We start from the raw sequence: 26,772 nt of genomic DNA, 5'->3' as shown, positions 1-26,772 counted from the left end.
TAATATTAATCCTGGAACTCTTCCTTGCAACAAATCCTACTGCCAACTTTGTTCACATATTTATCCTGGGGATGCTATCACTGGACCTAACCATGTTAGTTACAAGATCAAGGGTTCATTCTCGTGTACCTCAACCAATATTATATATGCTATTATGGACACAGAGCAGACATCAGGAATCTTACTACACATAAGCAGGTCAGTGAACACATCATTGGTGTGGGCCATTCTGTTAAAGACCTGAGAATATGCGTTTTACAACAAAGAGACTTTAAAAACAGATTGCATAGAGAAAGTTGTGAATTGGAGTTCATATTCAAATTTGAAACATTAACACTTAGTATGAACAAAGACAACAATTACCTCATGCATTAAAAGGACTGCTTCCCTTCTTCTGATGCTTGTAATTATCTCTGGCAAGACACTTAATATCCTCCACCCCTCGATCCCCTCCTTCACTCCTATGTACTTGATTGGTCAGTTTTTATTGCAATCATTTTGTTAGTCTTTAAAGTGCTGCATTACTGCTGTTTTGTGTTGTTCCCCTTCTTAAAGATAAGTATTATGTTGCCCTTCTACAGTCTCCTGAGACCTCAGTTGTCCTCCAGGAGTTCTCAAAGTTAACTGCTAAAGGTTCAGAGATTGCTGCAGCTAGATATCCCAAAGTACACTGGGATGAAATCTATCAGATCTTGCTGACTGCAATACACTGAACTTGGCTTCCCCCATTCTTAACATCAGTTGTGCTGAAGCTCAGGTCCTTAACAACCTTTCCAGGGAAGACTGAAGCAAAACCGGCATTAAACAGCTAAGTCTCCTGGATGTCACTAGGTATTAGCCCCGCTTCTCTGCTAAGCAGAGCACCCAGGTTTCTCTTTCTTTTTTCAGGTTCCTAATGAATTTAAGGAACCTCTTCTCACTGCTCTTCCTCGGTGTAACTTACCGTGTGCCTTAGCCTTGCTGATTGTCCTTACTTGCTTATCCCATTCTTTTGTACGCCTCCTAAACAAGTTACCCATGTTTCCACTGCCCCCTTTTTGTGTGATTCCTTTTTGACTTTCAGGTCATTAAGGAAATCCTGGTACAGCCATATTGGCTTCTGACTAGTCTTCCAATGTTTCCTCTGTGCCAGGGTAATTTGCAGTTGTGCCTTCATTACCATCTCCTTCAGAAACTGCCAGCTCTCCTGAATAACTTTTCCCCTAGATTTTCTCCTCACAGGACCTTAACTAACCTGTTTTCTGAATCTGTTGAAGTCCATTGTCCAAATTCTGCTGCTCTCACACCTCCCTTTCCTGGAAATAGACTGTGTGATCATTTTACCCCACCTTCAGAGTCAATACCAATTCCTCCCTGTTGCTTAGAATCAAGGCTAAAATGGTTGCCCCCCTCCTTTCTTCTTCCACTTTCTGAAACAAAAGCTTGTCCCCCGTACATTCCAAGAACTTTGTGAAAATGTTGTGTTTTGCCAACACACAATGTATATAAAAACAAAAAGCAGTCAAGTAGCACTTTAAAGACTAGCAAAATGGTGAGCTTTCATGGGACAGACCCACTTCTTCAGACCATAGCCAGACCAGAGCAGACTCAATATTTAAGGCACAGAGAGCCAAAAACAGTAAGCAAGGAGGACAAATCAGAAAAAGATAATCAAGGTGAGCAAATCAGAGAGTTCCCCCCCACCCCTACAATTAATCTGCATCTGGCCTACTGGTCCTCAGGAAAAATGATGCACAATGCAACACGTCTTCCTTTTAATCCTATATGTTATTTCTACACCGCTCTATACCAACATTTTTGTCATATCAACAGTGAATTTTATCCACCTTGACGACCCTGCTGCTTTCACAATTTTTTTCAGAGGTTATAAAGAAAATCAAAGACTGAGCAGAAAGCTTTGATCTGTTTACCCCCCAAAAAATTCAATGTGCTTTAACTAAGTCCAGTTTTTAAGCTAGCAGTCCTAAATATCAAACATTTTAAAGATTTTTAATGTCATGTTATTAATTTCCCCATTATGACTAGCTGAGCACAAACAAGTGGAGGGGACATTACAGGGAGACAGCAAGCAGGACCTAAGTCTGAGGCTGAATACATTTCTTTGCTAAATTGATTGCTATTTTTGTTCATGAAAAATGATACTTTTAGACAGAAATTTGCAAAGTTGCAAAGTTTGTTCCAAGTCTGGTCTGTTTCTACTGAGTAAACAGAAATGCTCTCCTGGTTTAAGATGCCAAACAACTCTCTTACACTGCAAAAATAACTAAGCTTCTTAAACCTGCACCATAATCTTAACCAAAACACAAACAAAGAGCCTGTGACTGCTGCTGAACCTTCCCTACGCTACTTACCGTTCACATACACAGTGCTAAAAACCAGTGACTAGACGACCAGCCGAAAGCGCCTGAACAGCTCAGTAACAGATTTCTCAAAGTAAAACTTTTCTGCTTGCTAAGGACATTTGAAACTTGCACTTCCTGACACAACCCAGCCAGCTACGTGTGATTCTTAGACCTTGGTTGTATTGTTAAGCTATATATTTCAGCAGACGAGACGCGGTGGCCAACTATGTCGGGGACTGCCTATCCCACTAGCTCTAAAGAAGCTGTGATTACCTCCCCCCCAGGATTTGAAAACAGCACTCCCTGCTCACAGAGAGGTTGGCCGTTTCTTTCCTGGGTACAGAACAAGGGAATAAAGCCTTATAAGCGAGACCAGTCAGGGAAAGCCACCTCACACTTGAAAGGACACGTCTGTACGTGAGCCCTAGTCCATGGCTGTTGGAAACACACAGCCTAGTAAGAATCTGCGGCTGCACAAAAGCTGCGTGTGTAGAGACGGGCCTCTCCCCGCCCCCCACCACATTTGTTGACACACACTGGTCCTCACAGAGCTCACACCTCACCAGCACCTTCGGCTTCTGTCCCAAGAGACAAGGTCGCTGCGGGGTTCTGGGGGGACATGTCTCAGCAGGACAGACAGAGATTATTCACTCTCTCTCTCTCTCTCACACACACACCTCCCTCACCCTGCACACACGTGTACTCACACAGCCCCCACCCCACCCCACGGACACACAACCTCCCTGAAAAACACACACGCGCAGACCCCCCTCACCCCGCACACACATATACTCACACAGCCCCCCACCCCACAGATACACAACCTCCCTAAAACACACACACCTTGCCCCCCACCCCATGGACACACAACCTCCCTGACACACACACACACAGAGACAGGCAGCCCTCCCTCACCCCGCACACACACATTCACACAGCCTCCCACCCCACAGATACACAACCTTCCCGAAAAACACACACACACACAGCCCTGCACCCCACGTATACCCAACCTCCCTGAAAAACACACACACACAGACCACCCTCACCCCGCACACACATATACTCACACAGCCCCCACCCCACAGATACACAACCTCCCTAAAACACACACACATTGCCCCCCACCCCATGGACACACAACCTCCCTGACACACACACACACAGACAGGCAGCCCTCCCTCACCCCGCACACACACATTCACACAGCCTCCCACCCCACAGATACACAACCTTCCCGAAAAACACACACACACACAGCCCTGCACCCCACGTATACCCAACCTCCCTGAAAAACACACACACACAGACCACCCTCACCCCGCACACACATATACTCACACAGCCCCCACCCCACAGATACATAACCTCCCTGACACACACACACACACACACACACACAGAGACAGACAGCCCTCCCTCACCCCGCACACACATATACTCACACAGCCCCCACCCCACAGATACACCTCCCTCAAAAACACACACACAGCTCTGCACCCCACAGATACACAACCTCCCTGAAACACACACACACACACGGCTCTGCACCCCACAGATACACAACCTCCCTGAAAAGCACACACACACGGAGCCCTGCACCCCACAGATACACAACCTCCCTGAAAAAACACACACACACAGCCCTGCACCCCACGGATACACCACCTCCCTGAAAAACACACACACACACACACAGCCCTGCACCCCACAGATACACCACCTCCCTCTCACTCACACACACATACACAGCCCTGCACGCCACGGACACACAGACAGCCGCCTCCCCCCGCCCGCGCCCCGACTCACCCAGCGCCCCGAGGAGCAGCGCCAGGAGCGGCCACCGGCCCATGGCACCCGCGGCTGGCGGCAGCCCGCAGCCAGGCGCCGGCAACTCCCGGCCGAGGCGGGACAGGGCCGGCTCCGCCCCCGGGGACCGAACCGGCCGCGCGCCCTCCCCAGGGAGCCCCGGCCCGGGCTGTGCGAAGGGAGGGTTTCTGGTCTCTGCGCCCCAGCGCTGCGAGGGGGAAGCGGCACCTTCAGGGGACCTCGGTGCCATTTGCGCCATGAAAATGGTGAGGGTCTGGAGCACAAGACCTGTGAGGAGAGGCTGAGGGATTTGGGCTTGTTTAGTTTGCAGAAGAGAAGACTGAGGGGTGATTTAATAGCAGCCCTCAACTTCCTGAGGGGCAGCTCCAGAGAGGAGGGTGAGAAACTGTTCCCAGTGGTGTCAGATGGCAGAACGAGGAGCAATGGGCTGAAGCTGAAGAGGGAGAGGTGCAGATTAGATACTAGGAAAAGCTTCTTCCCCAGGCGGCTGGTGAAGCACTGGGATGCGTTGCCTAGAGAGGTGGTGGATTCTCCATCCTTGGAGGTTTTTAAGTCCGGGCTTGACAAGGTCCTGGCTGGGATGACTTAGTGGGGGTTGGTCCTGCTTGAAGCCGGGGGCTGGACTCAATGACCTCCAGAGGCCCCTTCGAGCCCCAGGGCTCTATGACTCTATGGTTCTAGGAGCTGGGATAGCCCCGGAGCGTGGGAGGGTGGCTCCTGCCGTGGCTATTGCAGCAGGCAGCCCCAGCAGCCCTTCAGGAATGGTAAAACTAAGGAACAAAGTTGCTGTGTCCAGCTCTAGGTTGTGCCTGCTTGGGTGAGAGGCAGATATGCTCCCTTCCTTGGGAGGGGGAAGCTGACGGTAAGTGTGCCCGTGCCTGGCCATGCCCTCCAGGCCCAGCATACACTGCTGCCTTCTCCTGAGCTACTTACCAGCCGTGAAAACCTCAGTGCAAAATGACACCACCTGAGCAATGCTCATCCCTGAGCAGGGGCCCCCAGACCTAGAGACACAGTTCCAGTAATGGTGGCACCAGTCCCTAATTAAGAGGTATAATAGCTCTCTGCTTTTAATACCTGCAGTTCCCCTGTTTATGCTTCCAACCATCACATTAGCTGTTGTGTCATCTTGAGTGGCAGAGGGCCAGCTAAGAGCTCATCTCTGTAGGATCCCACAAGAAACGTACCTGCTCAGTGAGGAGTCCCCATTTGCAATTGTGTTTTTAGATCTGTCCGATACTAGTGCTGCTTCCTTATGATTGTCATGTATAGCTGATCTTTTCTAATGGTTCTTGTGAACAACAGTAAATGTCCTAGTATCGGAGGGGTAGCCGTGTTAGTCTGGATCTGTAACAGCAACGAAGGGTCCTGTGGCACCTTATAGACTAACAGAAAAGTTTTGAGTGTGAGCTTTGGTGAGCACAGACTTAAGTGAGTCTGTGCTCATGAAAGCGCACGCTCAAAACTTTTCCATTAGTCTATAAGGTGCCACAGGACCCTTCGTTGCTGTTACAGTAAATGACCTAGTCCACTACCAAGGCAAAATCTACATATAATCAAGTTTGAAATGTTTTCTAAGTGGAACATTTAAAAATTAACAAAGAGAAAATGCGAAAGCTCAATAAAAAGAGTGAACAGATCTGGTTCTGACTCCTTTGATTTTGGGAGCTACTTGTTCAATGTGGATTTTGTTGCATTAGTGGCAGAGATCCAATTTCAGTGTCTCTTTCTTGTAGTTCAATTCAACCTCTAGCATCTTGAAATAATCAGTAGCTAAGAAAGGGCATTTGCTCCTGACAGCCTAGAGTAAAGAAAAGGGGAAAAACATAACACAGCTGCTGCAAGAAAGCTGATAATCTTTTAGCTGCTGCTCCATGGGACCAGCTTCCCTCCCTGCACCCCAGCAGCACTTCTGCATTCCAATTTCCCAGAGATTTTGGGAGTGTTTTTTCCTGCTGTAGCTTAATAACCGAGTCTGAGACCCATGTCCTCCAGTTGCCTTAGGGCTGCAGCTGGAATTTACAGTCAGAACCTGTGGTCTTCTGTGAGGGTGGAGCTTCCACTCACTTCACATCTTGCTGCTGTTTTGTGAGTTCTGATTTGTGTTAGGAGGGAGAGAGGGCCAATTTCTACTGAAGGGAAGAAAATGGAACATTCACAGGCGCCTAAGGCAGCCTCCACACCTCTGGGTTTTAAACCGCCAAATTTTGGTCATTTACTGACAATAGGTCAAAGTTTAATCTCAGCCAGACTGATGTAGCTGGGGGCCTCTGGAATTGTCACTGACAGCTCACCACCTAATAAATTATTTTGTTAGTCTTTAAAGTGCTACTGGACTGTTTTTTTTTGCTTTGTTTTGACAGTATTGGAGTCAGCCTGGATTTACGTGGAGGTAAATGGAGAGCAGAGTCCGCCTCTAGGACCTTTACTGTCTACAGTGAACCTGAGGGGCTGGCCTGCTGCACTTCTCAGTCTGGCAGCTCCTGTACAGTAGTCACTGTTGCTGTCTTGTGCATTTCCTGTGGCCACTGGCCATTGCCACAGTAAACATGAAGTGATCTCTCACTTCAGCAGCCCAAGGAGGTAGAGATGTACAGTTACAGCTCCTTTCCCCACCTACCAAACAACACATGCTGATTTTATCATCCTCCTTCTGTGCTGCTGTCACCATGTTCTCATCTCAACATGCAGTATTTCTGGGGTGCATACACGTGTGTGCCTCTTTAAAAAAAAAAAAGGAGCTAATTTTAGGTGAGGCTGGCACCATCACCTATATTTCAGGATATCTCTTTACTGTGTGGAAGACCCACTCAACAACATCAGTCTTTCAGGGTTCGATTTTGCACAGCTCGTGGGGATGTGCGAAATCTAACTATCAGGGTTGGCAGTTGATCCTTGTACTTCTCATTCTGGCCAGGTGTAAGGAAGGTCGACTGGAGAATTGCTCTGTGAGGATGGCCAGATAAGTCAATTGCAGATAAGTCCATTCTAGCGATGCAATTACCATAGCTAGAATTGCATATCTACAATAGACTTTAATGCTAGTGTATACCTACCTAAAGGTGCCTGAGGCATCCCATTGTCAGACCCATCTCAGTTCATTAGAACTTTGCCTAACATTAATTGTCCTAAACAAAAAGCAGTCAAGTAGCACTTTAAAGACTAGCAAAATAATTTATTAGGTGATGAGCTTTCGTGGGACAGACCCACTTCTTCAGACCACTAGACCCACCAGACTGAAGAAGTGGGTCTGTCCCATGAAAGCTCACCTATTAAATGAGATATGTAAATCAGTGCTTCATTTGCATTTTTTATTTCCCTCATTTGCGTTCAGCATAGACATGGCCAGAGAGAAATGGAAGCTACAGAACTTATAAGTAAGTCATTATATATAGATTGATATATCATACTTATAGCCTGTCATGATCATGAGGCACCTTATAGACTAACAGAAAAGTTATATACCTGGCCCTGCAGATTTCCATAACCACCATGTGATGAAGTGAGTCTGTGCTCACGAAAGCTCATGCTCAAAACTTTTCTGTTAGTCTATAAGGTGCCACAGGACCCTTCATTGCTGTTACAGATCCAGACTAACATGGCTACCCTCCAATACATGATCATGAGGGTTAGCCAGCAGCCTGGGAGTAAAAGGGTTAACCTCCTTAGCCAGGTGGGGTTGGCCTATAGGAATGTAGGTAAGAATTGAATTTCAGCTCCTCCCTCTTCCGTTCTCTGTCTTTTCCTTTTTCTTCTTTCCAGCCAGGAGGGAGAGAGACACAGAATATCTCCTTCCAAGAACAGGCCCTCCAATCTTCTGTACGTAGGGTAAAGTTTAGATAAATCCGTTGGGCTTTGTTGTTTTATGGTTTGGGAAGTGGGGTCTGATGTCTGGGCACTTTTTAGCAATGTTCTTTTACTCTCCTTGTAACTAAGTTTGAGGCCCATGGTGGAGACTCCCCATGTGTTTTACTTTGTGAATGTTCCATCTCGTCAGGAGGCTCGCAACAGGAACAGTGCTGTCATAATAAAAGTTCTCTCTTTTTCTTTTTACTAACCTGGTGTCGGTTAATGTTTGTGTCCTGGTTTTTACTTTTGGGGCTGAGATTTCCAAAGTCGTCTCTCCCTGGTTTCCTTGTTATTACTTGGGTGGTGGCAGCGAATTTTATCCCCAAAATCTAAGGTTTTTAGGATTTTGGGAGGGGAGTTTACACCAAAACCTGGTAGAGAAGGTTTTGGAGATACTTTTGCTGGCCCCCACTTCTGCATTTATCTTGCTAGAGTGGGGAAGGAGCCATGACATGGCCTTATAAGCAATACTAACTAAAATATACATTTTTGGTGCAGTTCAGGTTCAGATTTTCCAGTCTGGGTCTCTGCTTCAGGCTGAATTAAAACAAAACAAAACAAAAAAGCAAAAAACCCAACCAACTTCAGGCAGACAGGGTCAAGTGTATCTAGGAAGGAATTGAGGGAAAATGACGTTCTTTTCCCCATGTTAAACCATTCTTTTTCTTTGAGAAGCTCTAGTGCCCCAAGCTTTGGAGCAGGGGCTGGGTGTTCAATCAGGGATGTTTGTTTTGCTGCCACAGAAAACCTGATCAAGTCTGGTGAGCTCATGAGCCTCTAAGAAAAAAACCTCAGTTTGCACAGACTTGCTAGAGACTTACTAGAGCATCGCAATTTAATACCCTGAGGAGTCCATCCACATGGAACATGCTCCAGGCAGGACTTTCCCCTCATTTGCATTTCTAGGCTGCTCCGGGCCAGGTTGGGGAACCATGGGACTGATAGCAGTGTCCATCTTCAGTGCTCTCAGTGACTCATTCCTCATGCTGAACTCAGGCAAAGTCGAGGCAGAAGCCAGTGGAATGGGGAGCAGACTGGGACATGGAGTCTGGAGACTGTGGGAAGACTGGGACTGGCTGGACAAAGGGACTGGGAATCCAGGGTGGGGGATGGGCGAAGGAGACTTGGACTGACTGGGCAAGGTGACCGGGAGCCATACAGACAAATGGGAAGAACTGGCAGCCAATGTTTGTAAGAGAGATACCATGGCTGGGTGCGGGGTGGGGCTGGGGTGTTGGACTGGCCTGGAAGGAAGACTGGGACGAAGTTGGGGGCAGCATTCAGAATGGCCAAGGAGCCTGAGCAGAGAACCAGGCACTGGGAAGATGGGGAACGTGAGCATGGAGTGACAGGCGGCTGTGGGAACGGAAACAGAGAATGGGTTCTAGGGCTGACTGGGCAAGGAGGAGTAGGGACTGGGACATGGAGCCAGGGGTGGGAAAGGGACGAGTTAGAGGGGCAGAAGATTCCCTTTTATATTCAAATTCGGCACATTAACACATGGTTTAAATCGTGATGGGAACTTTCTGAGTCACTATAGGGGCTCGTCTGCATACTTGGCTCAATCTAATTCTTGATTTTCCCCCCCACCCCTCCACTCTCTGATTTGCTCACCTTGATTATCTTTTTCTGATTTGTCCTCCTTCCTTACTGTTTTTGGTTCTCTGTCTTAAATATTGAGTCTGTTCTGGTCTGGCTATGGTCTGAAGAAGTGGGTCTGTCCCACGAAAGCTCACCTAATAAACCATTTTGCTAGTCTTTAAAGTGCTACTTGACTGCTTTATGTCCCAGTTTGAAATTCTTACCTACATTCCTATAGGCCAACCCCACCTGGCTAAGGAGGTTAACCCTTTTACTCCCAGGCTGCTGGCTAACCCTCATGATCATGACAACCTGGGATGGGAACTAAGAACCCTGAGTACCAGCCCTCCTTTTCTGTCTGCAAATATATGTGATACTCACTGGCAAATGGTGTGCCTCAGCCCCCTGCTGGGCTGGTTCACAGATAGGATGACAACCTACTATTGTTATCAGTTATCCTGGTAACTCAGGTGGTGGAGGGCCGCACCATGGAGCTAACTATTCTAGCCTTCCCGCTGCCCTAGGTGGGTCTTATTACGCTGCCACGTAATGAGATTTCTATTTTTTTCATTTTTTTTTTAAATTCTGGGAAAATCAAACACAAAAAGCTAAGTTATAAAATTCAGGCCCCCAAGTGTGAGGAAATGCCACAGTAAGATTGGCCGTGCAACCCTAATTTTGCCCCCTTGTGTGCATGTAATTATCTGGTCATGTACTGTTTTTGCCATAATGTCCTCTTCTCGTTTGAAGCATAGGTGACCCTTCTATGGGGCTGAATCAGGGCTTTGTGGCAAAGAAATCTGTGGGACCTCTCTCTGCCTGAGATGTTGCAGAAGTTGGAAGATGTGTTGTGAATGAGACAAGGGACTGCAGGAAAACTAGGGGTGGTCTTGTGATTAAATAATGTAGACTCTCTCCCTGCATCTGCCAGACAGTTCCTCTGCGACGCTGGCCAGTTCACCTCATAAAGGCTTTTCATAGCGTGATCACTAATTGCACTTTCGTTGTCCTCTGGGCTGGAATGTCGCTGGCACGTTATGCAGTCCAAGGGCTGCTTTGAATTGTCCCAGGTGCTCTGCGTGTCTTCCCTGAGGTGCTGTTGCTGTTAAGACAGGCAGAGGATGCAGCTTGCCACTTCAACAGATGTTGGCTTTATGCGTAAAGAACGATCAACGGCACAGTTCAGTGACAAAGGCACTTGGGCAGGTTTTTTTGTCCACAAGGCACTGTCTTAGCCCCCTGTAGGAGGTATATGTCTAGTCACACGTGGGTGGCCAGTGAGAGAGGCAGCTCAGTCAGCAATGAGAATTTTTGCTGCCCTCTCAGTCACACAAAAGGTGAAGGCGAGGCAACCCAATGATTACAGGCAGAGAGAAACAACTTCTGTATCACCTGATGTGTTTCAGGACACCTGTTTGTTACCTCCCCTTCTGTTATGCACTAAGAATCTTGGGCAAAACAGCCTCTTATTTGATGTTAGCTTGGGGCGTCCACACGCTATCTTCTGGAGTGCTCTCGCTATCACCCCGGATCTGCCGCTTCTCTGAAGAGCCTGTGTTTTGGCCACACTAGCAGCACATCTGCCAAGGCCACATGTCAGACACTGAACTGGTAAACATCTGCATTAGTATGTGGTCTGACTGGTTCACTGACACTAGTTCAGGCCTGGGGTCCTGCCCTAGGTCCAGGGCTCCAGGATCTCTCTCCTGCATGTGTCTGATCCTTTGGCTCCTAAACATTTTACAAATCCAGCCCTAAGTGCTGACATCACTTGTGGAAATGGGATTTGGATTCCTACGTTACCTGGATACTTTTGAAACTTTTACCCCTAGTGCATCATCACTTGATGGTTACCTGTTCTGGAGCACCTGACACGACCGTGTCAGAAGACAGGACACTAGGCTAGATGGACCTTTGCTCTGACCCATTGTGGCCATTCTGAGCTTCCACTGACCACCCTGAATAATCCCTGGGGCTGCTCTTGTGGTATGACAGGCCAGGAGAGGTGGATCCTCCTCTGAGGCAGCTGCTGTGGACCTGCCACTGGCTGCCTGGGCCTTAGGGACCTGCCTGCACCCTGCCTCTTCCCATTCCTAATCTGTCCCTTCCCTGGGACCCCCTTGCCCAGCACTGCCTGGCTGAGTGTCCCTCCTCTCCACGCCCCTTCCCCCAGGGATTCCCCCCCACTCCCTTTTCTTTTCCACCTTGGTACTCTGCCAGGCTCCCGCCTGCTGCTCGCCCTGTTCCCATGAGCATTGGGAGCCTGCAAGTGGGGTAGGGTGGGAAAGAGAGGGAGATGGCAAGCATCAGATGGCCCCGTGGGAGAGACGGGCAGAGCCAGTGGTGAGAGCCCCACAGAGGTGGGGAGTGGAGAAGAGAAAGAATGAGGGAGGCAGTGGGCAGTAGGGCTCTGCTTGCGGGAGAGGAGAAACCTGGTGAGTGATGGTGGGAGGGGCCAATAGGAGTGGAGATGGAGCCTGGGGTACAGTGGGAGTGGAGGAGAGGCAAGGCCATGGGCCGTTAGCCTCCCTGCAGGGAAGCTGTATCCGCTGCCCATGGTCTTGTGCACAAGTTTTGCACAAGACTCCAGCCCGGGTGTGCTGTACACAGGCTTTGCTGTACACTCTGTGGAAGACCTCTGAAGACAGTAACATTTGTGGATGACATCCCGAGCAGGGGTGGGGAAAATGGCACTGTGCTCCCAAGGGCGGCCTTCCAGCTTGGTGTGGGTGTGCGCACAGGTTTGGAAGTGCAGGTCTTAAATAATGCTTTAAAACCATCTCTCCATTTTCACCCTGCCTTTGCACAGATGCTGAGATGACAGGTTTTCAGGGTGGGGAGACAGAGTAAAAAAACTATATGTGGGAAGGGCTGGTGCTACATGCAGGTGTTTGTGACACAGGATTAAATACAATTGTGCATTGTTGTGAGCAACAAGAAGTCCTGTTGGCACCTTTCAAAGAGCTTGCTGAATTATGACTAGTTTCAGTGGACTAGCAGCTGATGGTAGCTGACTGACATCTAGTGCCAGGATTTGGAGATACAATCAGGCTGTCATTCTGAGAGTCTTCGGAAAGGTCCAGGGAGACTCCGAGCGTAGTCAGACGACCTTTCAGGAGGCAACACAACTCCCACTGCTTCCATCAAAAACAAGAGATTAAACATCTCTAATCTCACATGGGGGGCTACATTCTCAACTGGCCAAGATTGGTGTAGCTCAGATGTCAGTGGAATTTTGCTTATTTATATCAGTTGTGTTTCGTCTACAGAATATCATTAAGGCTGTATCTACACTTGCATTCCTCTTTCGAATGAGGTATGAAAATGAGGTAATTCGAAAATGCAAATGAAGTATATATTTGCATATCGAACACCTCATTTGCATATTCTTATTTCGAAATAGCCTCTTTTGGAAGAAGAAAACCAGTGTAGACGCTGCTCCTTCGAATGTAAACCCCATCTTCTAAAGAATCCTTCTCTTTTTTATGGCGAAATGACTGTCTTGTTTGTGTTTTATTTTTGGCTGGCTATTGCTTATTTAGAGTTTATAAAGCTGTCAGAGAGGACTACGGATGGAAATGTTGCTGGTTCATATGCCTTTGGTTGACAAACAAACTGAAAACCCTCTAAGAGGATCTTTGCTTAAGCAGAATGTATGTTTTTTTTAAATTCTGATATTTTGGTTCTAGTTCTGCTGCTAGGGATCAACATAAGGGCATGGATGTTTGTTGGCAGATTAACCTGTTGAGTACATATTGTCTGACTGTTCTTGTGTGTGGTAACATTACACACAGAACGTACAACTATGGCTTCATAGATCAGTCACTTGATAAAAACACTCGTCCTGTTGAGGATGAATGAAATCCTAAAAAGGATGACTGAGGAGTCATTCAACATGGCTGCGGATGACAGGTCATGAGAAACACAAGATTTTCAGTGATTTGGACATTAGGAGGGAACTGAAACTGAGAATGTTAACTTAGCAGACTGAAAACAAGCCGGTAAGAAATAGAGGAGATAAACTTCACTATATGAAACCTTCAAGGAAATGAAAATGCCTTTATCTAAAGTTATCATCTTAGTCTGGGCTGTAGTCCAATGAGAGCTCTGAAACAAGTTCTGGCCCCTGTCAAAGACCAGACACTGAACTAGAAGACAGACCCCTGTTATGATGCTGTGTAAGCATTTTCATGAGCTTAAAAAAACAGATCTCAAAGTAAGAAGCTTCAAAGGTGAAAGAAGAACAGAAAGAGCTGATGCCTTGAACAATGAACTGAAACAAAACAAGGCAGAAATACAAAAGCAAAAGGAACAAAGCCCTGAGCAAAGGGATCAGCTTTTATAGGAGGCCTTCCAAGTTTGGAGAAGAGCACCTCATCAGTGCTCCCAAGCCAATGGCAAGGGAAAGGCAGAGGACACCAACTAAACAGTGAAAAAACAAAACAAAAAATCCCACAAGTTCTGTAGAAGACAGGGAAGTTGGAAAGAAATGGAGAAGGAAGTGTGCAGCTTGTACAGGGAGTTCCTTTAGCAGATATCAGTCAGGAAGGCATTGATTTGAAGGATCCTAAGGCAACAGCCACACTCCTGAGTGGCTACCAGCAATGAAGCAGGGCATAACATATCCCACTCTGCTACTGTTGCCCCGGGGGCAGTGGTTTGGACTCCCCTCTCAGAAGTCCTAATGCACATGATGGGAGAGCAGCACTGTCATTCTTTCAAGCCTCCTGCTTTCAATTAAAAAAGGAGCAAGAGTCTTGGTGTTGCTGACTGCAAGGTTTAAAAAAGTCATGAGATTTAAAACACAGCAACAGCACTTCAGATTCCTATTTTGCCTCCTGCTCTCAACCACAAGGGGAAGAAACTTCCGTGACAAGTGACAGATGAGTTTCTCCTGTAATCACTGAACTCTAGGAGCGAGGGCTTTAATTTGCAAAAATCACAAAACAAGATGAGACTTCTTACACAATGGAGAATTGGGAAACACTGGTAATAACTGTTATGGCTCCAAAAACACCCTGCAAAATCTGAACAAACTGTAAGAGCTGTGAATTTTGAGACAGCCTGAGGCAAGAGCAGGTGATGTGAACTGCCTTATTCATTGTAATGAGTGCTAAATTAGAGGCCCATGGCTATACCTGAACTATGAGTGTAATAAATTATTTCACTGTCCATCAAAGCACATTAAGAAGGATGAGTAGAAGCTCACACAACTGGACATCTAGTGAGGTCTGCACGCTGTAGGTAACCCTTGAACATGACTTGCTAGACTAGAGCATGTGTGTGACAGTTCATTTTTCCAAAGTGGAGGAATCAGCTTTCAAAAACTGGGGTGGGGGACACTGGCTTAAGGGCCAACAGGTGAAAGTTGGAGAAATCTTACTAGAGAAGTGCCAAAGCCATCTGTGTGAAACCTGCCTTGAGTGGGGTCATGATTCGGTGACCTGTGCCCAATTTTCTCTACTCCTGCAGCCTGGTGGGCAGGAGGTACAGCTGGTGTGTGGGTGGGAGGGGGAAGGGAGGGGGGAGTATTTCTTCTGCTTTGGGGAATCTCCAGGTGCTGTGGCAACAACTGCCACATAACCCCCCCAGAGTGCTGGCAGAGGGGCAGGGCAGGTCCCCTTGTGCCTGGGGATCCCCACCTCCCCTCCAGGTTTCCCACCCCTTACAGCGTGCACCACTTCTCCCAGCCCCCTATGCCATCCCAGCCAGCTCTCTGCCTGTTGCCACGGGGACAGCAGCACCCCTTATGCCATGGGGACACCAAATGATTCCAGACCCCCCCCCCCAGCTCCCTGTTGCCATGGTGACAGCAGCATCCCTTCTGCCATGGGGACACCAAAGGATTCCAGACACCCCCCCCCACAGCTCCCTGTTGCCATGGTGACAGCAGCATCCCTTCTGCCATGGGGACACCAAAGCATTCCAGACCCCCCCCCCAGCTCCCTGTTGCCATGGTGACAGCAGCATCCCTTCTGCCATGGGGACACCAAAGGATTCCAGACACCCCCCCCCACAGCTCCCTGTTGCCATGGTGACAGCAGCATCCCTTCTGCCATGGGGACACCAAAGGATTCCAGACCCCCCCAGCTCCCTGTTCCCATGGTGACAGCAGCATCCCTTCTGCCATGGGGACACCAAAGCATTCCAGACCCCCCCAGCTCCCTGTTCCCATGGTGACAGCAGCATCCCTTCTGCCATGGGGACACCAAAGCATTCCAGACCCCCCCCACCAAGTCCCTGTTGCCATGGTGACAGCAGCATCCCTGCTGCCATGGGGACACCAAAGCATTCCAGACCCCGCCTCACTGCCATGGTAACACTCCTCCTCCTTCCCCCGCCCCGCGAGCTCCGCGCTCAGGCCCGCCGGCAGCCGGACGGTCCGACCGGGCGGTGCGAGCTGGGCCCCGCCCCCGGCTGCCGCGGGGGTTGATGGGAGTTCCAAAATGGCCGCGCCCGTGTGAGAGCTGTTGGGGTCGCGCTGCGCTGCCGGAGACCCACGGGGAGGAGCCGGACTCGCCGCTGCCCGCCCGCCCTTTCCCGGTTCACGCAGGTCCGACCCAGGGAGGGGGCGTCCGCGGGGAGATCTCCCCCTCCGGGGCGTCTCCAGTGCCTGCCGCCAGCCCCCCGTACCTGCTCCCCCACCGGTACCTCCCCTCCGGGGCGTCTCCAGCGCCTCCCGCCAGCCCCCCGTACCTGCTCCCCCACCGGTACCTCCTCTCCGGGGCGTCTCCAGCGCCTCCCGCCAGCCCCCCGTACCTGCTCCCCCCGGTACCTCCCCTCCGGGGCGTCTCCAGCGCCTCCCGCCAGCCCCCCGTACCTGCTCCCCCCGGTACCTCCCCTCCGGGGCGTCTCCAGCGCCTCCCGCCAGCCCCCCGTACCTGCTCCCCCCGGTACCTCCCCTCCGGGGCGTCTCCAGCGCCTCCCGCCAGCCCCCCGTACCTGCTCCCCCCGGTACCTCCCCTCCGGGGCGTCTCCAGCGCCTCCCGCCAGCCCCCCGTACCTGCTCCCCCACCGGTACCTCCTCTCCGGGGCGTCTCCAGCGCCTCCCGCCAGCCCCCCGTACCTGCTCCCCCACCGGTACCTCCTCTCCGGGGCGTCTCCAGCGCCTCCCGCCAGCCCCCCGTACCTGCTCCCCCACCGGTACCTCCTCTCCGGGGCGTCTCCAGCGCCTCCCGCCAGCCCCCCGTACCTGCTCCCCCACCGGTACCTCCCCTCCGGGGCATCTCCAGCGCCTGCCGCCAGCCCCCCGTACCTGCTCCCCCCGGTACCTCCTCTCCGGGGCGTCTCCAGCGCCTGCCGCCAGCCCCCCGTACCTGCTCCCCCACCGGTACCCTCCTCTCCGGGGCGTCTCCAGCGCCTGCCGCCAGCCCCCCGTACCTGCTCCCCCACCGGTACCTCCTCTCCGGGGCGTCTCCAGCGCCTCCCGCCAGCCCCCCGTACCTGCTCCCCCACCGGTACCTCCTCTCCGGGGCGTCTCCAGCGCCTCCCGCCAGCCCCCCGTACCTGCTCCCCCACCGGTACCTCCCCTCCGGGGCATCTCCAGCGCCTGCCGCCAGCCCCCCGTACCTGCTCCCCCCGGTACCTCCCCTCCGGGGCGTCTCCAGTGCCTGCCGCCAGCCCCCCGTACCTGCTTCCCCCGGTACCTCCCCTCCGGGGCGTCTCCAGCGCCTCCCGCCAGCCCCCCGTACCTGCTCCCCCACCGGTACCTCCCCTCCGGGGCGTCTCCAGCGCCTCCCGCCAGCCCCCCGTACCTGCTCCCCCCGGTACCTCCCCTCCGGGGCGTCTCCAGCGCCTCCCGCCAGCCCCCCGTACCTGCTCCCCCCGGTACCTCCCCTCCGGGGCGTCTCCAGCGCCTCCCGCCAGCCCCCCGTACCTGCTCCCCCACCGGTACCTCCCCTCCGGGGCATCTCCAGCGCCTCCCGCCAGCCCCCCGTACCTGCTCCCCCACCGGTACCTCCCCTCCGGGGCGTCTCCAGCGCCTCCCGCCAGCCCCCCGTACCTGCTCCCCCCGGTACCTCTCCTCCGGGGCGTCTCCAGCGCCTCCCGCCAGCCCCCCGTACCTGCTCCCCCCGGTACCTCTCCTCCGGGGCGTCTCCAGCGACTGCCGCCAGCCCCCCGTACCTGCTCCCCCTGGTACCTCCCTTCCGGGGCGTCTCCAGTGCCTGCCGCCAGCCCCCCGTACCTGCTCCCCCCGGTACCTTCCCTCCGGGGCGTCTCCAGCGCCTGCGACAGCCCCCCGTACCTGCCCCCCACCGGTACCTTCCCTCCGGGGCGTCTCCAGCGCCTGCCGCCAGCCCCCCGTACCTGCTCCCCCCGGTACCTCCCCTCCGGGGCGTGTCCATCTGTTCCCCCCCGTAGCTGCCCCCCACCCCAGAGACCCCCCCAGTACCTCCCCTCCGGGGCGTCTCCAGCGCCTGCCGCCAGCCCCCCCGTACCTGTCCCCCACCCCAGAGACCCCCCCGGTACCTCCCCTCCGGGGCGTCTCCAGCGCCTGCCGCCAGCCCCCCCGTACCTGTCCCCCACCCCAGAGACCCCCCCGGTACCTCCCCTCCGGGGCGTCTCCAGCGCCTGCCGCCAGCCCCCCGTACCTATCGCCCACCCCAGAGATCCCCCCGGGTACCTCTCCTCTGGGGCGTCTCCAGCGCCTGCCACCAGCCCCCCCATACCTGGCCCCCACCCCAGAGACCCCCCGGTACCTCTCCTCTGGGGCATCTCCAGCGCCTGTCGCCAGCGCCTGCCGCCAGCCCCCCGTAACTGTCCCCCACCCCAGAGGACCCCCCCCCGGGTACCTCCCCTCCGGGGCGTCTCCAGCGCCTGCCGCCAGCCCCCCTGTACCTGTTCCCCAGCCCGAGAGATCCCCCCCAGTATCTCCCCTTGGGGTATGTCCGTCTGCCGCACCCCCCGCATGCCTGTCCCCCAGCCCGAGAGACCCCCTGGGTACCTCCCCTCTGGAGCATGTCCAGTGCCCCCCACCCCCTGCGTACCTGTCCCCCAGCCCGAGACACCTCCGGTACCTCCCCTCAGGGGCATGTCCATCTGCCCCCCCGCGTACCTGTCCTCCAGCCCGAGAGACCCGCCCCCCCCCGGATACTTTATCTCCAGGGCATGTGTATCTTCTTCCCCTTGTACATCCCCCTGGCCTGAGAGACCCCCGCCACCCTCCCCCCCCCCCGTTTACTTCCCTTTTAGGGTATGTCTGTCTGCCTCCCCATGTACCTGTCCCTAGCCTGAGAGGCCCCACTGGGTACTTCACCTCCAGGGAGTGTCCATCTGCCTCCCCACGTACCTGACCCACAGCCCGAGAGAGCCCCTGGGTACCTCCCCTCCAGGGGTTTCTATCAACCCCCCCCAGAACAGCCCCCCTAGCCTGAGACCCCCCCCCACAGACCTCCTCTCCAGGGTGTGTCCATCTGCCCCCCCACATACAGCCCCTAAACCTGAGACCCTGCCCCAGCGTACTTCCCCTCCGGGGCGTGTTTATCTTCCCTCCACATGCTGCCTCCCAGCCTGAGACACCCCCCGGGTACCTCACCTCTTGGGCATGTCCCCCAGTCCGAGAGAACCCCCACGTACCTCTCCTCTAGGATGTGATTCCTAGCCTGGCAGACCCCCCCCTCCCCCCCGTGTACATCCCCTCCAGGGCATGTCTGTCTTCTCCCCCCCAAAGTACACTTCCCCTAGCCTGAGACCCCGCCGTGTACCTCCCCTCTGGGGTGTGTTCCCCAGCCCGAGAGAACCCCCACATACCTTTCCTCTAGGGTGTGACTCCTAGCCTGAGAGACTCCCTGAGTACATCCCCTCCAGGGTGTGTGTGTCTGCCCCCCTCCCAAGTACAGCTCCCCTAGCCTGAGAGACATCCCCCCGCCGTGTACCTCTCCTCCGGGGTGTGTTCCCCAACGTGAGAGACTCCCGTCTATACCTTCACTCTGTGGCGTGTTCCGCAGCCCTAGAGACCCCCTGCAGTGTACCCGTCTTCTGGGCCGTGTCCCCCAGCCTGACAAAATCCCCCCCATATGCCTCCCCTCCAGAGTGTGTCTCCCAGCTCAAGAGAACCCTGCATACCTCCCCTCAGCCTGAGAGACCCCGCCCATGTACCTCCCTTCCAGGGTGTCCATTTGTCCCTCTGCGTACCTCTTCTCCGGGGCATGTCCATCTGCTCCTGCCCCCAGTACAGCCCCCCGCAGCCTGTGAAAGATCATACTTTGCGTATGCACCCCCCCATGCACAACATACATCCCCCAACAAGAGAGTACAGTTACCCAGCCCCCAGACAGACTGGAGGTTCCCAGCATGCATCTTCTCAGGGGAGTCCTCCCCAAGCACCGCACAGAGTACAGCCCACCCCCTGCCCCAGAGTACATTTCCTCTGGGGTATCGACCCCATCCCTCCTATGGAATACATTTCAATGCTCCTGCGCGCAGCTCACATCCTTTCAGGGGTGTGACACCCAACCCCCCCACACAGAGGGTACATCCACTCCTCCCAGAGCCCATCCAATCCAGGTCATCTCTCCCTTGTACCCCCACGTAGAGTACATCTCCCCAACCAGCATACACAGCCCTTCTCCCCTGGGAGTACGTCTCCCCAGCCCTCCACAGCATACCCTTCCCAGCTCCACAGAGAGTACGCCCCCTCCAGTGCTCGCTTCCCCCAGGACACCCATCTCCTGCCTCTCCAGTGCACGTTCTTCTCCTGCCCATCACACACATGCTCATCTAGCTGTCTGTCAGAAGTCTGGAACTGAGGACATTGATAAGGGAGGTGAAGCGGGGGTGGTTGGGCGGGGGGCAAGGAAATAACCCTACAGACAGCAGCATTAAGTACAATAAGAAAGAATATTTGAAATATGCTAGTTACAGAAAGGATTTTGACTGGTATTGGTCTGTCCCTGGATGGAAATGGTATAATTATCAATAACGTGAGAGAGGCTGAAGTGGGAAAAAGAGGTTATGTAGTCTTCTGTGAAGGCAAGAATCTCAGCACACTATTGAACTGTAGCTGCTAAGGTTAGGCACTTAGAAAGCTGCAGATCCAGGTATCTTGAATCCCAAATTTTTACGAGTGGTGGCTGAGGAAGTTGCTGAGCCATTAATGTTGATTTTCAGTAATTGTTGTAACACTCCTGAGTGACATAGTTTACAGATCTGATTTCCTATGTACACCAGGCCTTAGAAAGGTGACTAGCACTTGAATTAAAATCAGTTGAAATCATCTTTGTTGTTTTCCTTCTCTTGTCCTCACCCCTTAATGTAAGTAGATTGAGTTATGGCATTACAGAGGAGATGAAAGGTAAAATAGCAATAACTGAAAACATCACCTATAAGCATTACACACTACGAACAGTACAGGGCTTTGAATCATCATTTTTATTTGTTTGTTTTAAAGGAAAATTAAGTTTTGCATAGAAACGTGTGGTTGCAAGGTGGTATAAAGGGCAGCTGCACACTTTACAGCTAAGAAATGACCAGTGATGCAGACAAATGTTCTGGTTTTGCTTCAGAAATAATGGTGATATTTGGAACCCATGTCGAACAACTATGAAGAGAGGGTAACGATGATTGCAGCAGGGGATTTGCAGGAGTTTGTTCCTTTTGGCCGTGACCACTGTAAGCACCACCCTAATGCCCTGAACCTTCAACTTCGGCAGCTGCAGCCAGCCTCTGAGCTATGGTCCTCCGATGGAGCTGCTGGCTTGGTGGGATCCCTTCAGGAGGTGACAATCCATGAAAAAGAGAAGGTAACGTTCTGTGCCCTGGCTCAGTATGTGTCTTCGCTATTAAACCGGATGCTTGAATTTTAGAAAAAGAGCTGGTGGAACATGTTTTTAGTAAAGCGTGTGGAAATATGTATGTGCTAAAATGCGGCGACACTAGACTTGTGCAGTCTTCTCCAAGAGAAAAATGGAATAGAGCACACTTCACTGCATTGTTCCCATGCTGCGAGTGGCATTCTGACTGGCTGAACTGACCTGTATTAGCAAAATGTTTAAATGTCTTCTGGTGTGTGTGTGTGGGGGGGGTCTCCTTGCCGTAATGCCAGCCTCAGGAGTTTAATACTTGTGAGTCAGACCCCCACAGAACCATGGATAAACCAAATTAGTGTGTGTATATTGTATGTTAAAACTCACCCCCATATCTGCTTGTCCCTGCTCAGAAATCAGTTCTGCCCCTCAATGTCCAGTTTCTACCTCAGTTCAGTCTTTCCTTCAGCCCCCCCAAGGTTCATGTTTCCCATCCCAGAAGCTCCCCAACCCCCTCAGACAGACCAGGGAGGGTTGCTGCAATGGGATCCCTGCTTAGGCATCCAGGCTTGGGATCGGGGGGCACTCACCAGGGGCTCTTCTTTCCACCCAGCCACTGAGCCGGGTGTTGCAGGGAGGAGCAGAGGAGCCTTCTGTGTTATTCACAGGAGGCGCCTCAGAGCTGCATGAGCTGTTGTAATTTTTGTGCACCCAGTGAGAATGGCTTCAGGCTGCTGGGGGCGGGAGCAGGGAGAAAGGGAGCTTCCATCAGCAGCGCTGGTAACTCTGTCCTACCGTGTAGAGAAGGCAGTCAATTGGAAAAGTTCTTTGATCCAGTCAAGGCTCTAATGAGGACAGGTGCTTCTCAGCTCAGTGCTAGGCAAGTTTTAGCTCAGGTCCAATTCTATCACAGCGGAAAAATCATAAGTTGGCCATACTGCCATTGGTTCCAATGATCTAGCATGTCTGTCCACGCTTGGGTTATACTGGGTGACAGTTCAGTAGCAAAGTGCAGTGAAGAAAAGTGGGAGTCAAGAAAAATGGTTTGTGTGACAGGCTTGTCATAAGAACATAAGAATGGCCATACTGGGTCAGACCAAAGGTCCATCAAGCCCAGCATCCCATCTGCCGACGGTGGCCAATGCCAGGTGCCCCAGAGAAGGAGAACAGAAGACAACGATCAAGTGATTTATCTCCTGCCATCCATCTCCTGCCCTTGTTATGAAGGCTAGGGCACCATACTTTATCCCTGGCTAATAGCCATTTATGGACCTAACCTGCAAAAATTTATCAAGCTCTTTTTTAAACCCTAATAGAGTCCTGGCCTTCACAGCCTCCTCGGGCAAGGAGTTCCACAGGTTGACTGTGCGCTGTGTGAAGAAAAATTTCCTTTTATTAGTTTTGAACCTACTACCCATCAATTTCATTTGGTGTCCCCTAGTTCTTGTATTATGGGAAAAGGTAAATAATTTTTCTATATTCACTTTCTTCACACCATTCATGATTTTATATACCTCTATCATATCGCCCCTCAATCGCCTTTTTTCCAAACTGAAAAGTCCCAGTCTCTCTAGCCTCTCCCCATATGGGACCCTTTCCAAGCCCCTAATCATCTTAGTCGCCCTTTTCTGAACCTTTTCTAATGCCAATATATCTTTTTTGAGGTGAGGAGACCACATCTGCACGCAGTACTCGAGATGTGGGCATACCATAGTTTTATATAGGGGAAGTATGATATCTTTTGTCTTATTATCGATCCCTTTTTTTAATAATTCCTAACATCCTATTTGCCTTACTAACTGCCGCTGCACACTGCGTGGATGTCTTCAGAGAACTATCCACTATAACTCCAAGATCCCTTTCCTGATCTGTCGTAGCTAAATTTGACCCCATCATGTAGTACGTGTAATTTGGGTTATTTTTTCCAACATGCATTACCTTACACTTACCCACATTAAATTTCATTTGCCATTTTGCTGCCCAATCACTCAGTTTGCTGAGATCTTTTTGTAGTTCTTCACAATCCCTTTTGCTTTTGACTGTCCTGAACAACTTGGTGTCATCTGCAAACTTTGCCACCTCACTGCTTACCTCATATGTCATATGATTGCAGTTCATAAACCTGAGGTTCTGTGGTAGTCAGGATTCAGGCAAATGCATTGAGGATTACGGACTTCCTTCCTGCTCACTTCACAGAATCATAGAACCATAGGGCTGGAAGGGACCTCAGGATGTCATCTAGTCAACCCCCACTAAGTCATCCCAGCCAGGACCTTGTCCAGCTGGGACTTAAAAACTTGGAGGGGTGAAGAATCCACCACCACTCTAGGCAACGCATTCCAATGCTTCACCACCTGCCTGGTGAAGTAGTTTTTCCTAATATCTAACCTACAGCTTTCCCTCTTCAACTTCTGACCATTACTCCTTGTTCTGCCATCTGACACCACTGAAAACAGTTTCTCACCCTCCTTTTTAGAGCTCCCCTTCAGGAAGCTGAAGGCTGCTATTGAATCACCTCTAAGTCTTCTCTTCTGTAAACTAAACAAGCCCAAATCCCTCAGCCTCTCCTCATAGGTCTTGTGCTCCAGTCCCTTAATCATTTTTGTTGCCCTCCGCTGAACCTGCTCCAGCACATCCACACCCTTTTTATACTGGGGGGCCCAAAACTTGACACAATATTCCAGATGTGGCCTCACCAGTGCCGAATAGAGGGGAACAACCGCTTCTCTAGATCTGCTCGAAATGCTCTTCCTAATGCACCCTAGTATGCCGTTAGCCTTCTTGGCTACAAGGGCACACTGTTTACTCCAGCCTTTCATCCACCATAATCCCTAGGTCCCTTTCCGCTATACTGCTGCTGAGCCAGTTGGTCCCCAGCCTATAACAAAGCTTAAAAAAAGACATACTGTACAAATACCACACCCCCTGCAACCACCCCATGAATAATGCAGGAAAAGCAACTGAGATCCTGACACAAGGCAGCAGAAGGTTTCTGAAGTGTCTTTTGATTTGATTTTCTTTTGGTGCATAGCATGGGTAGTAGACAGGTGCTTCCTGGTAAGCAGATGGTTGCCTGGCCTCTGTCTGGCACACTATATAAGATCTCACGTTAGATTGTGGGTTCAGTGTTTTCTATGCACGTGGAATATTTTTTTTAAACAGGGAAAACCAGAGGAAGAAACCTAAATCCAGTGTACTTCATGATGTCCGCCCAAATCTTAATTTAATTAATTGATACAAAAGTTAGGCTGCCCTGAAGAGCACATTAACTTTGAGGCTATCAGCCCATCTTTGGGAAGAAGTTGTGACATTTTTTATCCACTTGGTTTTCAGGAAAGTTGGCTTTTGAGGAGGGGTGTCAGCGAGGTTGGGGAGGAAGTGGAATATGATGAAGAACTGTATGTGGCTGGCAATATGGTCATCTGGAGCAAAGGAAGTAAAAGCCAAGCATCTGCTGTTTATAAGGCTTTCACCGTTGACAGCCCTGTTCTGCAGGTATGAACTAAAGAAATGACAGCTGCATGTTTGCTGATCAATACCACTAAATGAAATGTGGCTTAATGCCTCTCTTGGAGCAGGAAGGACACAAACTAATTTAAAAATTTAAAAAACCCTACAAAATAAAATTAAAAAGAGAATTTAGCATTAAATATCAGTTTGTCTTTCATAGGTAATTGCAAGTTGTTTTTGTTTTTTAGGCATTGTGGTGTGATTTCACTGTACCACAGGAAAAATCCGAAAAACTTGACAGTAAGTTTCATTCATATTTTACTTTATTGCCAAACTAGTATTTTATCTGAGTTTAATTTTCTGGGCTTGGGAAGTGTTGTAATAATTGAGATGGAATATGTGGGCCAAAGGTGTTAACATAACACAGTCACTGCCCATACCTGAGCTGTGTTAGACAAGGCCTGGGGCTTGGTGTGTGGAGACTTCAGGCTGCTCAGCACCAAGGTGCAAACAATGTTAAAATCCTTTTATTAACGTTATAGAAGACAGGAAAACAGGTAAAACACTTGAAATGTAAAGTATTAAGTAAGGCTCTCATTTAGCAACATGCCTTACCCCTTTGCCTCTGGAGACAGGTTTTAGAAGGAAAAGCTTCTTAGAAGGTATCAAAGATGGTTGTAAATGTCATCTCAGTCAGTGTTTGGGGTTCAGCTGGAGTCTCTAGGGGTGGTGGCATCACCTGGGTTCTGCTCTCATGGCTGTTGTAGTCAACAGATGAATCACGATCAGGATGATGGAGGCCCTGGGTCCTGGAAAACGAGGGGGTGATCACTGGGAAGGTGAAGCCAGCTCCACTAGCCTGCGCTGCTGCTTTATTTTTGTTCTTGGGGTAGGGAGTGGGGGTTGGTTTTTTCAGATTTTCCTCACAAAATCTCTCTCACGTAAGGACCCAAAAATGAGGAATGGGTGAAGTAGTAGCCCATCCTCTCTCTATTTCATTCACCAATTTAAACCTAATCTCCAGCGTTCCAATTTAGTCTTATTAATGTCTGGCGATACCTCTCCTGTTTTTTAAAAAGCATGATTTCAGCACGGCTCTTGAATCATATTAACTTCGCCTTTTTATTTTGACTAAGTTATTCTGTTTCTCTTTTTTACTTTTTGCCATCAGCATCTGTTGTGATAGATTATTGGAATGTCTTATGAACTGTTACATACCTTTTGCCACTTAACTTACAATTTGGGTAAATTTGTAGACCAATTGTCATAACAGAAGCCTAGCCATCCATTTTAGAACAACATAGCTCATGACAAAATAAAAGGGTCCCTACCTGCTGTATAGAGAAACTTGATGGAAGAGCAAAAAATTATTTTTGTGTTCTTCCCTATTTCAGAAAGTGATGAAGTGGTAGAAAAGTGTATCTGCATATTGCAGAGCTCCTGCATAAATGTTCATAGCATAGAAGGAAAAGATTACATTGCTCCCTTACCTTTTCAGGTATGTGTTACTTTTTAATTTTTAAAATAATTTTGTTTTTCATTGTGCATTTTGTTGTAATTGTAGTTCCTGATTTGTCTTTTGTTGTGAATGGTGTGTGAAGCATGGCTACTACCTAGTAATTCTGAGTGTGAATTCTTAATGCTTTTACAAGTTGAACCTCTCTAGTTTGTGACTCTCTTGTCCAGCAACATCCGTCATCCGCCATGATTTTAGTTAGCTGGATGACCACTTTTCTAGGGTGTAGCCATAGCCAAGTTTCCCATGGTTCTGTAAAGTTTGTTTACGGCCACAAGTCCTGGCTCTCAGTGTTCTGTGCTGTTACGTAGCTGTAATTTACCCCTAAAAAGAGTCCAGTAAGCAGTGTAAGTGTTGGTAATGATGCCAGACAATGTTGATCTCCCACGTTCTGGCAAATTTTCTTGTTTCGCGCTGGTCAGGTCTTGAGGGTGCTGGACTAGAGAAGTTCAACCTGTAC

General features: G+C 50.6%; 2 protein-coding genes across 4 annotated transcripts in view; one reads left to right on the top strand and one right to left on the bottom strand.

Annotated features, from left to right (window-relative positions):
- The window catches only part of MERTK (MER proto-oncogene, tyrosine kinase), an 81,949-nt gene extending 77,721 nt beyond the window's left edge, over positions 1–4,228 (bottom strand). The window contains exon 1 of the mRNA XM_074988420.1: positions 4,152–4,228. Coding sequence (XP_074844521.1) covers positions 4,152–4,194 — 43 coding nt within the window. The 5' untranslated portion in view covers positions 4,195–4,228. The remainder of the gene's footprint in view (positions 1–4,151) is intronic.
- An 11,815-nt stretch (positions 4,229–16,043) lies between these two features.
- Positions 16,044–26,772, top strand: part of ANAPC1 (anaphase promoting complex subunit 1) — a 75,180-nt gene continuing 64,451 nt past the window's right edge. For all 3 annotated transcript variants that reach the window (XM_074989225.1, XM_074989224.1, XM_074989226.1), the window contains exons 1-5: positions 16,044–16,155; positions 21,107–21,343; positions 24,680–24,841; positions 25,045–25,096; positions 26,191–26,294. In XM_074989225.1, the coding sequence (XP_074845326.1) occupies positions 21,131–21,343; positions 24,680–24,841; positions 25,045–25,096; positions 26,191–26,294 (531 nt within the window). In that variant the 5' untranslated portion in view covers positions 16,044–16,155; positions 21,107–21,130. The remainder of the gene's footprint in view (positions 16,156–21,106; positions 21,344–24,679; positions 24,842–25,044; positions 25,097–26,190; positions 26,295–26,772) is intronic.

Source organism: Carettochelys insculpta, chromosome 3 (assembly GCF_033958435.1).
Source record: "Carettochelys insculpta isolate YL-2023 chromosome 3, ASM3395843v1, whole genome shotgun sequence".
Classification (NCBI taxonomy): domain Eukaryota; kingdom Metazoa; phylum Chordata; order Testudines; family Carettochelyidae; genus Carettochelys; species Carettochelys insculpta.
The sequence above is the reverse complement of the archived record's forward strand: the minus strand, read 5'-3'. Positions and strand labels throughout refer to the sequence as shown.